Here is a 15,954-nt window from a genome sequence, read left to right as displayed (position 1 = left end):
TCCCAAAGTGCTGGGATGGCAGGCTGAGCCACTGAGTCCAACTCTTGGAGCCTCTTGTGGACCTCTCTTCCCAGCTCCATGTACAACAAGGTTTAGTGGCTTGAAATCCACCATGGTGGAAGTATTTACACCACGACACTGACAAACAGCGCGACAAATCAGGCTGTCTTCCCCTGGAAAACTGGTTGTAAACCATTTACCAGCACACCACGGCCTTGATGTATCTCCTCCTGCCTTTCCAGTTCACACTGGAACTTCCTGTTGGATGGATCCAGCCAGTGCCAAAGGGTGGGTGACTAGAGGATATAGTCTTTTTCTTTTTTTTGGAGTCTCACTCTGTCACCCAGGCTGGAGGGCAGTGGCACGCCTTCTTGGCCATGGCAGCCTCAACCTGCTGGGCTCTGGCGATCCATCTGCCTCAGTCTTCCAAGTAGTCAGAACTATAGGCGAGCGCTACCACACCCGGCTAATTTTTTTTTTCCAATTTATTGTAGAGATGAGGTCTCGCCAAGTTGCCTGGGCTGGTCTTGAACCCACAGGCTCAGGCAATCCACTCGCCTCGGGCTCCCAAAGTGCTGGGATGACAGGCTGAGCCACCGAGCCGACAAGGATATATTCATTATTGACCAGACTCCTGAGTGCAGAACAGGTATGGCTGGACAATGAATGGGGAGAGAAGCACACGAAAGGAAAATAACCAGTACATGTCTTCCGGTTGCTGTGAAAGTTACATAAAACAATGGATACCCGAGTACTTAGTAAACAGTGAAGTGCTCTGCATGTGTGTCCTTCCTTAATTTTGTGAAGTACTTTAGAGTTTACAGAGAATCTTATAGGGTGACCTTCTATGAGGCCACAATGCTGAGAAGTGGACCGCACACTTCTTCCCCATCGGCTAACTGGTGGTGTAAGGAATAAAATTAAGCTTACTCTTGACAGAACTCAGGGAATTAAAGGATCAAATTAAAGATAAGAGAACACCCATTAGGGTGGCAGAGGCTTTGGGCTATCCTTTGCTATTGGTTCTGTGTCTCTTCCATGGGAATACAACTTCCAGCTGGACAATCGTCCACCAGGCCAAGGCTTACTTTGCAGCCCCCTTTACAGCAAGGCGTGCTCATGTGGCTTAAGTCTGGCCCATGAGAGGAAGCGCTGTGTGGCAGTGGCCAGGAGCCTTCTCTGGAAGGAAGCAGCTAAGCCAATGACAAGTGTGTGTCATGACTCACCTTTTCCTCTCTGCTTCTCTTCCTGCACCCTGCTGCCTGGAATACAGATGCCACCTCTGGGGCTTGGGAGATGACAGCCGCCCCCTGGGGCTGGTGGAGCCGGGATAGGTGGGAGGGAGCCTCATCTCTGAGGATCCCTGCAGCAGAGCTGTCTCATCTAGCCTGGATTACCTCTCCTGGACTTTGTTTACATAGAGAGAATAAATGTCTACCGTGTTTAAGTCCCTGTCCGTTTAGGTTTCCTGTTGCAGCCACATTTGATCCTCATCAATATTCCAAGTCTTGGCAAGATTGTGAGAAAACAGGACTCCCCCGCACTGGTGCTGCTGAGAATATCCATTTACAGCACGGTGTTGGAGAGAAGTGTATCCGTTGCATCGGGTTTGTCAGCAGGTAGCAGAAAGCCAGGACAGTTTATTAAGACGTAATAGGATTGCCTGTCCAGAGCTGATGCAACAGTTCCCAGCACCAAAAGAAGCTGGCCACCATCTTTGCCTCCTCTGGCCTTACCATGCGACTTTTGGCATCATAATTGCAAGAGGACTGTCCCACCCACCTTTCTGGCCCATCAGCGCTGGCAGAGGATAAGGTCTCAAATCGCTACTATAGCAACTCTTGTCAGAACACCTGGGGAGAAGACGACGGGAGCGGGGGGGAGGATTGTGGACATAATTTCTTAGCAAAAGAGAGCTGGGCAGATTCTCCTGGACACGTGTACTCTTATCTTCACAAGGAATTGCCAAGATAATTGGCAAGATACAGCATCCAAAAAAGGAGGAAAAAAGCAGAAAGCACATAACTGAGTAGAAGGGAGGCGGGACTTGTGTGTCCAGGCTCAGAGAGAAAGGCCAGGTTTCAAGGGCAACCTTTGCAGCCTCGGAGAGGCCAGGTGGCCCTGGGAAAGACCCGTGAGCGCTGGAGCTGTCCCATGACCTTGCTGTGACTTCTGGTGGCCCATTCATTGCGGTGTGACCCTCATTTCCTGGTTTGTAAATATCGAAGGTCGTCATAGAGAATCACTAAAGTAAAAACGGGTGAAAACGTTTAGTATAGCCCAGCACGTGGCGTTTATTATCCATGAGTGTTACTTCCTTGTGGCCTCAATGCTGTGACAGGCAGATGAGAGTGGCTGTGAGTGAGTGCCGAGCTTGAGTCTGAGCTGGGAGACAGCGACTGCCGTGGAAGGAGAGGGTCAGAGGCACAGCAGTGCTGCTGTTATAGACAAGGTCACCTCCAGCCCCGGACTCAGTTTACTTCTTTACAATCTGAGCGGTTGGATTAAATGCTTACCATCGAGACATCTAACTCAAATATTATTGATTCAAGGATTTAGAGGGTACAGAAAGTTTGCCACGACCCTAAGATTATCCTGTCCTCACCTGATCACAGGGTTTCCTCAGCTGGGCCCTGCTGGCTCTTTGCCTCAGACCTTGGGGAGGGACAGCTGGGAGGAACCAGTGGCAGGAATTCTCAGAGGGCTCAGAAGATTCCTCTGCCCATTGTGATGGGTGAGCCTCCATTCCGTGACCACGGTGAGAACCCCTGACTGCCTCTCCCGGTAGAGGCTTAGAAGCAAAGATCAGGAACAAGGAGAAGTGGCTTCTCAGCTGTGCAGAGCTTGTGAAGCTATGGAAACGTGAGGGAGCCGACCTCGGCCACCTTCGGCTTCCTGGAGAGCATGGGGAAAGGGAAACGCTTCAACCCGCCTTTAGACAAGGATGGAAGATGGGTAAGGAAGATGGTGCTCTCTTATATCTTTCTCATGGCATGTGTGGGGTCAAGGATCTGAGTTTAGATGCCGCTTCTGCTGTTCACGGCCGCGTGACCTTTGGCAAATCACTTCAGTTCACTCAGCCTCAGTTCTTTCATCTATGAAATGGGAAGCTCCGTTCTTAGGAGGATTGAATGAAATAATGAGGGTAAAACGCTCGTTTCCCCGTTTGTAAATATCAAAGGTTGTCATAGAGAATAATAAAGTAAAAACAGGTGAAAACGTTTAGTGTCGCCCCGCACCTGGCGTTTATTATCCATGAGTGTTACTTCCTTGCGGCCTCAATGCTGTGCCAGGCAGATGAGAGTGGCTGTGAGTGAGTGTCGAGCTTGAGTCTGAGCTGGGAGACAGAGACTGCCTGTAAACACCCTGGAACCTTATAAATGTTCACTAGACAGTAGTTGTTGCTTGTTCTATTTTTCTTTCATAGCATCCATCCTCTAGCATACTGCATGACTTGTTACGTGCATTGTGTCACTTCCCTAGAATATAAGGTCTACGAAGCTGGGATCCTCGTCTTTTTTATTTACTGATGTATACCCGGTGGCTGGCATCTGGAGCTAGGAGGCACTCAATAATAGTTGTTGAAGGAATTAATATTCTACTAGACTATCCCTCTAAACAAATTCTTGTTGGCTTACAATTCTATTCCTTTAGCCCCACCAGACTGTAAAATGAGGAGTTCGGGAAAGTACCATTTATGCCATCATTTGAAAACTTTTCCTCTCAAGCTTCACGCTTTTCCCCAGCCCCAGGGGACTGATCACTATTCTACTTTAAAGGAACATTTGGGTCACTTCTAATGTGAGGTCTTAGACTTGTTGGCCCAAGCGTTTCTCTCGTTTACTTGGCCACATGCATATTTCATGTGCTGCCAGGTCTTTCCCATGTTTGATTTCTACAATTCATTTACCCAAAAAAAGTTGGGAGAATCACAGCCAGAGACTGTGCACCCTTCCTAGCACTCGCGATGAGAAACAGAATCAGTGAAAAACCTGGTATCAACTTCTTCTAAGGCAGCACTATGTAAGAGACTGTTAGAGTATTTGGTTTGTTTAAAAGAAAAATAGAAAACAGCTCAGCAAATTTGGGTCCGGGTGGTTTCTCTTGCCCATGCCCGCTCTGGCATGTCTCTCTTCCTTCTCTAATAAACTTTGTTTTAAGACTTAAAAAAAAAAAATGTTGGATCTGAAAATTGGCTTACCCACTTGGACATAATCTTAGCTAAGTAGCTTAGTCTTTCTAAATCTCATCTTCCTTACCTTTAAAATGGGAATATAATGTACCAAGAGTACAGGGCTATTGTGGGGATTAACAGTTTATTCAGAAGTGCTCATTATGATACATGAGCACATAGTAACCACTCAATACTTGCTAACTATAACATATGTGTGTTTTGTATCCATGTGTGTCTATATATGTACACATAAGACGTACATTCTGCTTCATTCCACAAAAATTTAAAGTATGAAAAATTACATAGTAAACTAGTAAAGTATAAATAAAAATTCATAATCAGTTTTAAATATACTTTAGAACAAGAGACTGTAACTGTGAAAATATATGACAGAGACATACAGGCTACCATGGCCTACATGGTACACATTTGGGCGCCAAATTTGACTCTGAGTTCCCTGGCAGCCAAAGTAAAATGGGAAATAGTATCAACTATATAAGCTAATCGTCTATGTAAAGAAAAAAGCCCTTGGTGTGGGGCTATTTCACCTCTAGGCAGTGAGTCTACAACAGGCAGGAAAATAAGGGAAAGTTCAAAGGACAAAAGAACAGAAGGCATCTGTTACCAAGTCTATCCCTTTTTATCAGGAAAACAATACTTTCCCAGGAGCCCTGCTCCCACAGACTTCTGCTTCTATCTCACTGGGTCACATGACAACTTAGCTGCAAGGGAGTCTGGGAGTAATTTTTTGACAAACCACATTGCCATTCCATACCCAGCCAGGTTCTGTTGTAAGGAGAAAGTGAGAACTAACATTTCACAGGTAGAAATTCCATTTTGTCCCATCAAGGTATGGGGCTACCAGAACTGTAGCCCAATACCCGGGTTTTAGGTGGAAGGTGCATTGTTGCCCACAGTCTGACTTAAGTCTGGCATGAATCTTTTCTGCTGTCAGCACCTAAGAGCGTAAAAAGAATAGTGCTGATCATGGAGTTTCCCAAAGTAACTTATAGACGAGGAGGGAAAATTAAAGAAATTGTTGGCTTTGAGTCAGCAGCAGCCCATTTGAGAGGACAGTAATTGCTACATTAGAGGTGACAGTCATTTTGCAGTTGACCTTGCTGGTTGTAATTTGGCTGTTGCTGGGTAGGAAAGACTTTTTCCACTCACTTTCACCTTCTTATTTAATATTTCAGTCATTGAGTGATTGAATGCAGCAAAGATTTCATCGCCAACTAGTTAAAAAGCTATATTTCACGGTTACAATATCTAACAGAAGGGTTTATTTCACAGCTATCGTGTTATAGCCATTAAATATATTTTTTAAAGGAGTGAAATTAAAATGCTAGAGCCATTTTTTTCTTTACAGCGATTTAGTCCACAGACTTGCAGAATACAAATGAATACAAGTCAGTTGTCATTTAACGGGCAAGAGCCGTCATTCCTGATGTGAGAACAATTCCCCCCACCCCAGCCTGATTTCACAGCTTCGCAGAGAGGTGTTGACTCAGTCAGATGGAAGAAAGGGTGAAGGGAAACGTTAGGAGCTTGAGGCCCTTGGTATTATTTATATTTAACTCTAAAAAATAATTGCTTGAAAATATCTTTAAAATGAACTGGGCTCAGTGGCTCAGCCTGTAATTCCCCGCCTTTGGGAGGCTGAGGTGAGTGGATTGCCTGAGCCTGTGGGTTCGAGACCCACCTGGGCAGCAAGACCTCATCTCTCCAATAAATCAAAAAATCAGCCGGGCGTGGTAATTCCAGCTCCTTGGCGCATGCCTGTAATTCCGGCTACTCGGAAGGGTGAGGCGGAAGGATCGCCGGAGTCCAGCAGGTCGAGGCTGCGGTGGCCGGGAGCGGCCACTGCACTCCAGTCTGCACGACAGAGTGAGACTCCAACTCAGATAAATAAATAAATAAATAAATAAATAAATAAAATGGAACACAGAATGAATTAGAAATCTACAGATTGACTTTGAAGAAAGTTCTAGAAGATATTGTTAAGTGAGGAAAGCAAGGTGCAAAGCAGTACGTTTCATCGAAGCCAACTTTGTAAAGCAATATAAGTCCCTTTGCATGTATAGGTGTTTGTATATGATCGTAAGAGGACTCAGCCATTAGTATCGTTATCTGGGGTGGCAATGGGGGAGATAAGACGGGGAGGGAGAAAGCACCGAAAGTGACAAATAACAAGGTGGAGAGGGACTTCAAGATGGCTGACTAGCAGCATTTCCTGCCCGCCTCCTCCACTTAGAAGAACCAAAATAGCGTAGAGACAGTCACACTTCGAATATAATATCCAAAAGACAGTGCTGGAATTCAACAGAGAAGTGACAGGAAACACCATAAGAAGGAGGAAGGCGAGAGGAAGCCTGCCTGGCCAGGATTGCTGGAAGCTGAAAGTGATTTCCCAACATGGGGAGAGGATGAGGGAGAGACTTCCATTGGCCTTCATTCCCACTATGGAACTGTGCAACCCTGGCCACAGGAAACCCTCTCAACTCTCCCCAACCCTGAAACTGACATAGGAGACCGTGGGATGGAACTGCTCCAGGGGGGGAGCAAACCCTGGGTTCCATGCTTTTTCTGAGACGTTAGTGGCTACAGCAAGGCACATTTTCAAATCTAGTCTTTGGCAGACTGTATACTGTCCTGAGGCCAAGCAGCACTGAGACTGAGGTGTTATAGAAACTTGAGCTATCTCTGCTAGGACAGAGGAGTGAGCTGAGGGTGTTCCTGCAGCTGGGGCTAAGATGCAAGAGAGGCATGGGCTGTAGCTGTCGGTGCCAGAAGTGAGTGACGCTGGGATGGTGACTGAGATGTGAGCAGGGCATGAGATGCCACTGAGACTTGGCTGCCAGTGGGGTGGGGGCTCCTGTGTAGCTAGGTCAGTGTGCGCGCGAGGTGTGGTTCACTGCCCCTAAGGCTAGGGCCTATTTACAGGCAAGTCTTGCTGAGATGGGGGCATGGGGAGGATGTGTGTTCCCTACACGCTGGCCTAGTCTGTGGCCCCCAAAGTTGACTTCATCCTCTCCGGTGGCAGGGCCTTAGCATGACCGCTACTGTTCCTCACTCTGCCTGAGGTTGGAGGACTGCCCAGCCACAACCCACCATGACTAGTGCCTGCTTTCACCACTGAGCACCTGCCTGCTCAGCCTGGTTTGGTCCTCCCTTCAAGACAGAACATATAGTCTAGGGTTCTGGGGATTTTCCAACTCAATTTACCACCTTGGGCTCCTGAACGCTCCTCCTGGGGCCTGAGGTTGGGCCTGGCACCTATCAACAAGGGCCTCACGTGGACCCAGAGATTGGCCTGCCCAGCCCATCATAGCCACTGCCAACATTGGTGCACGCTGCCTGAGACCCAGAGAATTGTCCCAACGCTGCTATTGCCACTGCCCACACAAAGCTGGCTGCTCAGGGGCCTGAGAACCTGCCTGCCCATTTGGCCTACTGCTGCCACTACCAGCCTCTGAGCAAGCCACCTGGGGTTTCATTAATTGGCCTGCTGGTAACCACCAACACAGGTGCCAGTGTACACCACCCTGGGGCACAAAGATAGACATGCTTAGCCCACCACTCCCACCACTGGGACCTGAAGACTGGCCCATCTGTCATTCCAGTCCCCAGCACATCTTCTCCACAGCCCCACTGATAACTGTACCCTAACCATTTTAACTGAAAAAGTCAAAAATGTCACTAATACTAAAAGACAAAGAAATCATACAGTGACTACACTACGGCACATTCCCAGAATCAAAGCCAAAGTACCCTACCTAACCAACACCTTAGATACATATTCAGGAAAAAGTCTTCCCTACAATAGTAAATTCACAAATAGAAAGAAATGACTATTACACCAGAGGCACACATATCAACACAAGGACATAGGAAACATGAGAAATCAAGGAAATATGATACTTCTGAAGAAACATAATTCTCTAGCAATAGATCTTAATCAAAATGAAAGTTTTGATATTCCAGATAAAGAACTCAAAATATTGATTTTAAAGAAGACTCTCAATGAAATATAAGAGAATTCTGAAAAACAATACAAAGAAATCAGAAAAACCATTCAAGTTATGAACGAGAAACTTACCAAAGAGATAGATATTTTAAGAAGAAGAACTAGGCCAGGCTCAGTGGCTCAGCCTGTAATCTCAGCACTTTGGGAGGCTGAGGTGAGTGATCGCCAGAGCCCACAGGTTCAAGACCCACCCAGGCAATTTGGGGAGACCTCATCTCTACAATTAATAAAAAAAAAAAAATCAGCCAGGTGTGGTAGTGTGCACTTGTAGTTGCAGCTATTTAGAAGGCTGAGGTGGAAGGATCGCTGGAGTCCAGCAGGTTGAGGCTGTGGTGGCCAGGAGCATGCCACTGCACTCCAAGCTGGGTGACAGAGTGAGTCTCCAACTCAAAAAAAAAAAAGAAGAAGAAGAAGAAGAAGAAGAACCAAATGGAAATTCTGAAACAAGAATTCATTGAAGGAAATACAAACTACATCTGAAAGCTTCAAATAGACTAGATCAGGCAGAAGAAAGAATCTCGGAAGTTGAAGACAGATCTTATGAAATAATTCAGTCAGAAAAAAAAGAGAGGATAAAGAAGAAAAAGGAATAAGCAGAGCCTTTGCCACATTTAGGACAACATAAAGTAACTGAATGTTCAAGTTATCGGTACCCCAAGAGTGAAGAGACAAAGAAAGGATTAGAAAACCTATTTAACAAAATAATAGGTGAAAACTTCCCAGGTCTAGCAAGAGATTTAGACATTCAGCACCAGGGGGCTCAGCGATCCCAGTAAAATTTAATGCCAAAAGATCTTTTCCTTGGCACATTATAGTCTGACTGTCTAAAGTCAAAGATAAAGATTGAATCTTAAAAATGGCAAGAGAAAAGCATTTGGTCACCTATAATGGAAACTCATCAGAAACCTTACAGACCAAAAGAGAATAGAATGATATATTCAAAGTGCTAAAAGAAAAAACTTCCAATCAAGAATACTATATCTACTAATCATAAATGCAAATCAAAACTATAATGAGATGCCACGTAACTCTGGTAAGTCACAAAACAGCAGATGCTGGCACAGGTGCAGAGAAAAGAGAATGTTTCTGAAAATATTGTTGGTGGGAGTGCAAGTTAGTTCAACCCCTATGGAAAACTGTGTGTGATTTCTAAAATAACTAAAAATTGGCCTTTTCGATATGGCAATATACCCAGAGGAACACAAATCATTCCACAATATACCCGGAGGAACACAAATCATTCCACATGCAGATTTATTGCTATTCACAATAGCAAATACATGAAAACAACCCTACTAACCATGGGAAGTGAACTGGATAATGACAATGTGGTACATATATGTGATGGAGTATTACATCGTCATAAAGAAAAACAAAATCATCGACTTTGCAGCACATTGGATGGAGTTGGAGACCAAAATACTAATTGAGCTATCATAGAAACAAAGAATTGGATACCATATGTTCTCACTCATAAGTGGGCCCTGAACATCAGTCACATTAGAACAAAGGTGGGATCGGGTGGGATCGGCAGTTGCTGGACACTGGGAGAGAGGAAGGGAGGAGATGGGAGGGACATGACAACAGAAAGGGTACCTGGTCCACTACCAAGGAGAGTGAGAGCCAGTTAGAAGAAAAAGAATACTATAAAAAGAGAGAAAGAATACTTTATTTATTTATTTATTTTTTAATGTAACTAACGAATATTTCTTTTTTGCACATTCGGTACAAAAAAGAAATAAAACTTGCTACAGTTGCACTCCTCAAATCGCTGCATTTTGGGCTATGAGATTCCATATCAAGAAAGAATACTTTTTAAAAAACAATACTATATTCCAACAAAATGAAAGGACAAATGCACTGTTTTCCAGACAAACAAATGCTGAGGAATTTATTACCATTAGAATGGCCTCAAGCAATACTCAAGGGATCCTTAAGTCTGGAAGTATAAGGAGGACACCACCATGAAAACACTTGATAGTATAAAACTTACTCATAAAGCAGTCACACAAAGGAAGAAGAGAAAAGATTCAAATGGTACCACTACAAAAATCCACCAAAACACAATGGCAACCAATAAGGGGAAAATAAATGAACAAAGAATATATAGAACAAAAAAAAAAAATTAGCAATATGCCAGGAACAAAGCCTCATATATCAATAATAACCTTGAATGTAAATGGATTACATTTTTCATTTAAAAGATGTAGAATGAATGGATAAAAAAAAAAAAACCAGCAACATGATCCAACTGTATGCTGCTCACAAGAAATTCACATTACCAATAAAGACACATATAGACTGAAAGTAAAGGGATAGAAAGATATTCTACACAAACAGAAATCAAAAGTGATCAGGAATAGCTATACTTATATCAAATAAAACAGACTTTAAGCCAAGAACAGTTGAAAACAAACAAGCAAAGTCATTATATAATGATAATTGGATCAATCCAGCAAGAGGATATAACAATTCTAAGGATATATGCGCCCAACACTGGAGCACCCAGATTCATAAAGCAAATGTTACTCGCTCTAAAAGAGAGAGAGAGAGACTGTAATAACAGTAATAGTGGGGACTTCAACACCTCACTCTTAGCATTAGACAGAAAATCAATGAAGAAAGGTTAGATTTAAACTGGACTTTAAATCAATAAACCTAACAAATATTTACAGAAAATTCTATTTAACAAGTGCAGAATATACATTCTTCTCATCATCTCATAGACCATTCTCTAGGATAGATCAATGTTAGGTCACAAAATAAGTCTCAACAAATTTTAAAAAATAAAAATCAAATCAAGTATCTTCTTGACCACAATGGAATAAAACTAGAAATCAATACCCAGAGGAACTTTGAAAACTATAAAAATATGTGGAAATTAAGCAATGTGCTTTAAAATAACCATTAGACTAATGAAGAAATTAAGATGAGAATTTAAAAACTTATTGAAACAAGTGAAAATGGAAATACAACATACCCAAAGCTCTGGGATATGGCAAAACCAGCACAAAGAGGGAAGTTTATAACAATAAATGCCTACATCAAACAGTAGACAGATTACACATTAGCAATCTAATAATGCACCTCAAGGAAATAGAAAAGCAAAAACAAACCAAATCCAAAATTAGTAGAGGAAAAGAAATGATAAAGAACAGAGCAGAACTAAATTAAACAGAGACTTGAAAAACAATACAAAAGTTCAACAAAATGAAAAGTTTGTTATTTGAAAAGTTAAACAAACGTGATGAACTCCTAGCTAGAGTAACCAAGAAAATAAGAGAGATGACCTAAATAAACAAGATCAGAAATAAAAAAGAAGACATGACAATCGATAATGCAGAAATACAAACGATCATTGGAGGCTATGATAAATGCTGACAAATGGGGAAACGTAGAAGAAATGAATAAATTCCTGGAAACATACATCCTATCAAGATTAAATCAGGAAGAAAGGGAAAACTTGAACCCACCGGTAACAAGTAGTGAGACTGGCTCAGTATTAAAAGGTTTCCCACAAAGAAAAGTTCAGAATCAGATGGATTCACAGCCAAATTCTACCAAACCCACACAGAAGAACTAATACCAATCCTTCTAAAACTTCCAAAAAATTGAAGAGGAGGGAATTCTCCCAAACTAATTCTATGAGGTCAGCCTCTCCTTGATTCCAAAAAAATAAAACCACAGGTCAATAAGTTTGATGAAAATAGATACAAAAATCCTCAACAAGATACTAGCAAAACAAACCCAACAGCACATCAAATAGATAATACACCATGATCAAGTGGGATTTATACTAGAGATGTAAGGATAGTTTAACATACACAAATCAATAAATGTGATACATCACATCAACAGAATGAAGGACAAAAACCATCTAATCATCTCAATAAATACAGAAAAAGCACTTGACAAAATTCAAAATACCTCTATAATAAAAACTCTCAACAAACTAGGCATAGGAGAAACATACCTAAAAATGATAAGGCCATATATGAAAAACCCACAGCTAATATCATAATAATGGAGAAAACTGGAAAGCCTTTCTGTAATATCTGGAACAAGATGAGGTTGCCTGCTTTTAACACTTCTATTCAACATAATACTAGAAATTCTGGCCAGAGCAATTGGGCAGGAAAAAGAAATAAAAGACATCCAAATTGGGAAAGAGAAAGTTAAGTTATTGTTCTTTGCTGATGATATGATCTTATATCTAAAAAAAACCCTGAAGTTTCCACCAAAAATGTTTATATTTGATAAATGAATTCAGTAAACTTACAGTTACAAAATCAGTGTTCAAAAATCAGTAGCATTTCTATACACCAATAGTAATCTAGCCAAGAAAGAAATAAAAAAAGTAATCTGATTTTCAATAGCTACAGAAAAAACCCCTAGGAATAAATTTAATGAAGTAGGCGAAAGATCTCTACAAGGAAACTACAAAACACTGATGAAAGAACTTGAAACTGACACAAATGGAAAAACATACCATGCTCATGGATTGAAAGAATTAATATTATTAAAATGGCCATATTGTCCAAAACAATCCCTCTCAAAATACCAGTCATTCTTAACAGAATTAGAAAAAACAATCCTAAAATTCATATGGAGCCAAAAAAGAGCCCAAATAGCCAAAGCAATTCTGAGCAAACAACAACAAAAAAGCGAAGGCATCACATCACCTGTGTTCAAAATATTAATATATAGCCTCGTAATCAAGGCTATAGGAACTAAAATAGCATGGTACTGCCATAAAAATAAACACATAGACCAATAGAACAGGATGGAGAACCCAGAAATAAAGCCACATATTTACAGGCAGCTGATCTTCAACAAAGCCAACATGAACTTACATTGGAGAAAGGATACTCTCTTCAATAAATGGTACTAGGAAAATTAGATAGTCACGTGAAGAACAGCAAAACTGGATCCTTGTCTCTCACCACATACCAAAACCAATTCAAATGGTTTAAAGACTTAAACGTAAGGCCTGAAACTATAAAAATACTAGGAGAAAAACCTAGGAAAAACTCTCCTAGATGTTGATGTTGGTCTGGGCTATTTATTTATGTATTTAGTTATTATTTTTTAGTCCGAGTCTCACTTTGTAGCTCAGATTACAGTGTAGTGGCACCATGACAGCTCACTGCAGCCTCGATCTCTTAGGCTCAGGAGATCCTCCCACCTCAGCCTCCTGAGTATCTGGGGCTATAGGTGCATGCCACCATGCCTGGCTAATCTTTTGATTTTTGTAGAGATGAGGTCTTGTTGTGTGGCCCAGGCTGTTCTTGAACTCCTGGTCTCAAGCAATCCTCCTGCCTTGGCCTTGCAAAGTGTTGAGATTACAGGTATGAGCTACCAGGCACGGCCTAAGAGTTAATGATTAAAACCTCAAAAATAGTCAATAAAAACAAAAATTGTACTGTAATCAGATGATGGATACCCTCAATACTCTAAGTTGCACTTTATATTTATCTAACAAAATTTCTTATGTACCCCATAAATTTGTACAAATAAAAAATACCTAACAATGTGTTCTTAATTTTTAGTGATCACATTTACGAGAGGGGACCCCCAAAACCAGGAATTTATTTATAAAAAATTGTGTATTTATTCTTACATATTTAAATCTTAGACACCTTTAAAGTACTCTCCATTCGATGCAATACACCTATCGATATGCTTTTTCCAATGCTCAGAGTTTTTGAATTCATTAATTTTGATGTCTTTTAGTGCTTCTGTCATTTTTTGTTTCACCTCTTCCACAGTGGCAAAATATTTCCCTTTGAAGACTTTTTTTTTCATCTGGAGAAACATTAAAAAAGTTGTTTGGAGCAAAATCGGGTGAATAGGGAGGGTGGGGAGCAGGGAGCATGTCGTTTTGGGTCAAGAACTGCCGAACACTCAGAGAGGTGTGGGGCGGGTGCACTTGTCAATCACCCACCATGAAATGGGCCAACGCACTGAAAGACTGCAAAAAAAATTCGCCGAAGCTGAAGACAGCCTCTCATAACACTAGCTGGTACACTGATGCCAATGGATTCCCAGTACCCTTACCTAGTGGGGGAAGCCTCTACTCTAAGGAGCCTGCCCTTTAAAAGATAATTCCAGGTTTGGAGGTCACTCCTCATATAGTAGGATTCCACATATGCAAAATTACACATGTATAGGGAAGCAGATTCATATGAGGATGTATAAATTGGACTTAAGAGCTAGAGATGATAGGTTTCAGGAGAATTTAAATCCTTCCTTATGCTTTTCTTTCCTGTCTGAGTTGTTTTTTTTTTTTAAACCAGATGTGCGCATTGCAACTCTAATCAGGAGTAAATACATGTATTTTTGTTGTGGATAAAAAGACAATGTTATATACACGCTTAGTGAAGAGACGTTGAAGTGATGTAAAATGATAGTCAGTGGAAAGAAAGTCCTTCTTGTTCCCTGACCCCCCTTCTCAGAGGGGACCCAGTGGCCCGTTTTCCAGCAGATCCTTTGAAGCGTCTATGCACATAAAGGCATGGTGGTTTGTGTGGGGTCACGTCCTGACCCTCATTCTGACTGTCCTCACCCCACACACAGTCATTGAAATGTGCTTAATAGGAGTTCTTTTATCTGGATGCGGTCTCGTAAATTACGTACTGTTGTTTTGTGGGTGTGGATTATTTATTTAAATAAATGTTGATGGGTTAGAGATGTCATTCTGTTTCTTTATTTTCTCCTTTCAGTACTGCACTTCAAAGATCTACCCACTGCTATGTGTCATCTAGCCTGTGTTTCTCATGACTGCAGGGAACACCCCACCCAGTATTTAACATGTGTGATATAATCTCCCCACTTGTTTTTTTTTTTTTTTTGAGTCGGAGTCTCACTCTGTCGCCCAGACTGGAGTGCAGTGGCCGCTCCCGGCCACCGCAGCCTCGACCTGTCCAGCTCCGGCGATCCTTCCGCCTCAGCCTTCCGAGTAGCCGGAATTATAGGCATGCACTACCACGCCCGGCTGATTTTTTGATTGATTGTAGAGACGAGGTCTCGCTGCCAGGCGGGTCTTGAACCCGCGGGCTCAGGCCATCCACTCACCTCAGCCTCCCAAAGGCGCGGGATGACAGGCTGAGCCACGAGCCCGGCTCCCACTTTTTTAAAAAAACATAAATGGTAGCCTACTCTCGTGCAGACATCAGTCACAAGTCACCTGAATATGTTGTTATATTGTGACTTGAGAAGGACTGGAGAATAGCAATATCGGCCAATGTCGTCATACTCCAAAAGAGAAAAGAGGACCAACCTAAGGTGATGAAAGTAGGTTTGGGAATGAGGGAGCGATCAGCTGTGAGCAACAGCAGAACTTGCTAGCAGTTACTAAGCACTGTTAGAGTACATGCATTTTCTCGCTTAATGAAATCTACCCTATCAGGTATTATTATTCCCATTTTACAGATAGAGAAATCGAGGCTTAGAAAAGTTGTCTCTCGCATCAGGCTCACCTAGTAGGAGAGAGCTGGGACCGGACTCAGAGGTTCTGAAACTATGGCCTCTGTCCCAACCACATTATACTTCTTTCTCTGTCGGTGGGAGTTTTCACCAGGAGTCAGGTCTTGTCTTTTGTTTATTTCAATTTCCACTCATATTCTTCTCCTAGAGATCCCTACTTAAGAGCATTCTCTGTGGGGGTGGCTTTTTAAAAATTTTTTAATTGTTAATTTTTATTTATTTATTTTTGAGTTGGAGTCTCACTCGGTCGCCCAGACTGGAGTGCAGT

At 42.1% G+C, this 15,954-nt stretch overlaps 1 protein-coding gene across 1 annotated transcript in view; it reads left to right on the top strand.

The window, feature by feature from the left end:
- The first annotated feature begins 14,074 nt into the window (after nt 1–14,074).
- Nucleotides 14,075–15,954, top strand: part of TEX36 (testis expressed 36) — an 11,285-nt gene continuing 9,405 nt past the window's right edge. The window contains exon 1 of the mRNA XM_021712306.1: nt 14,075–14,248. Coding sequence (XP_021567981.1) covers nt 14,075–14,248 — 174 coding nt within the window. The remainder of the gene's footprint in view (nt 14,249–15,954) is intronic.

The sequence above is a fragment of the Carlito syrichta genome, unplaced genomic scaffold (genome assembly GCF_000164805.1).
Source record: "Carlito syrichta isolate Samal-C Ts95f unplaced genomic scaffold, Tarsius_syrichta-2.0.1 Scaffold303179, whole genome shotgun sequence".
NCBI lineage: Eukaryota > Metazoa > Chordata > Mammalia > Primates > Tarsiidae > Carlito > Carlito syrichta.
This window is presented reverse-complemented; position numbering and strand designations above follow the sequence as displayed.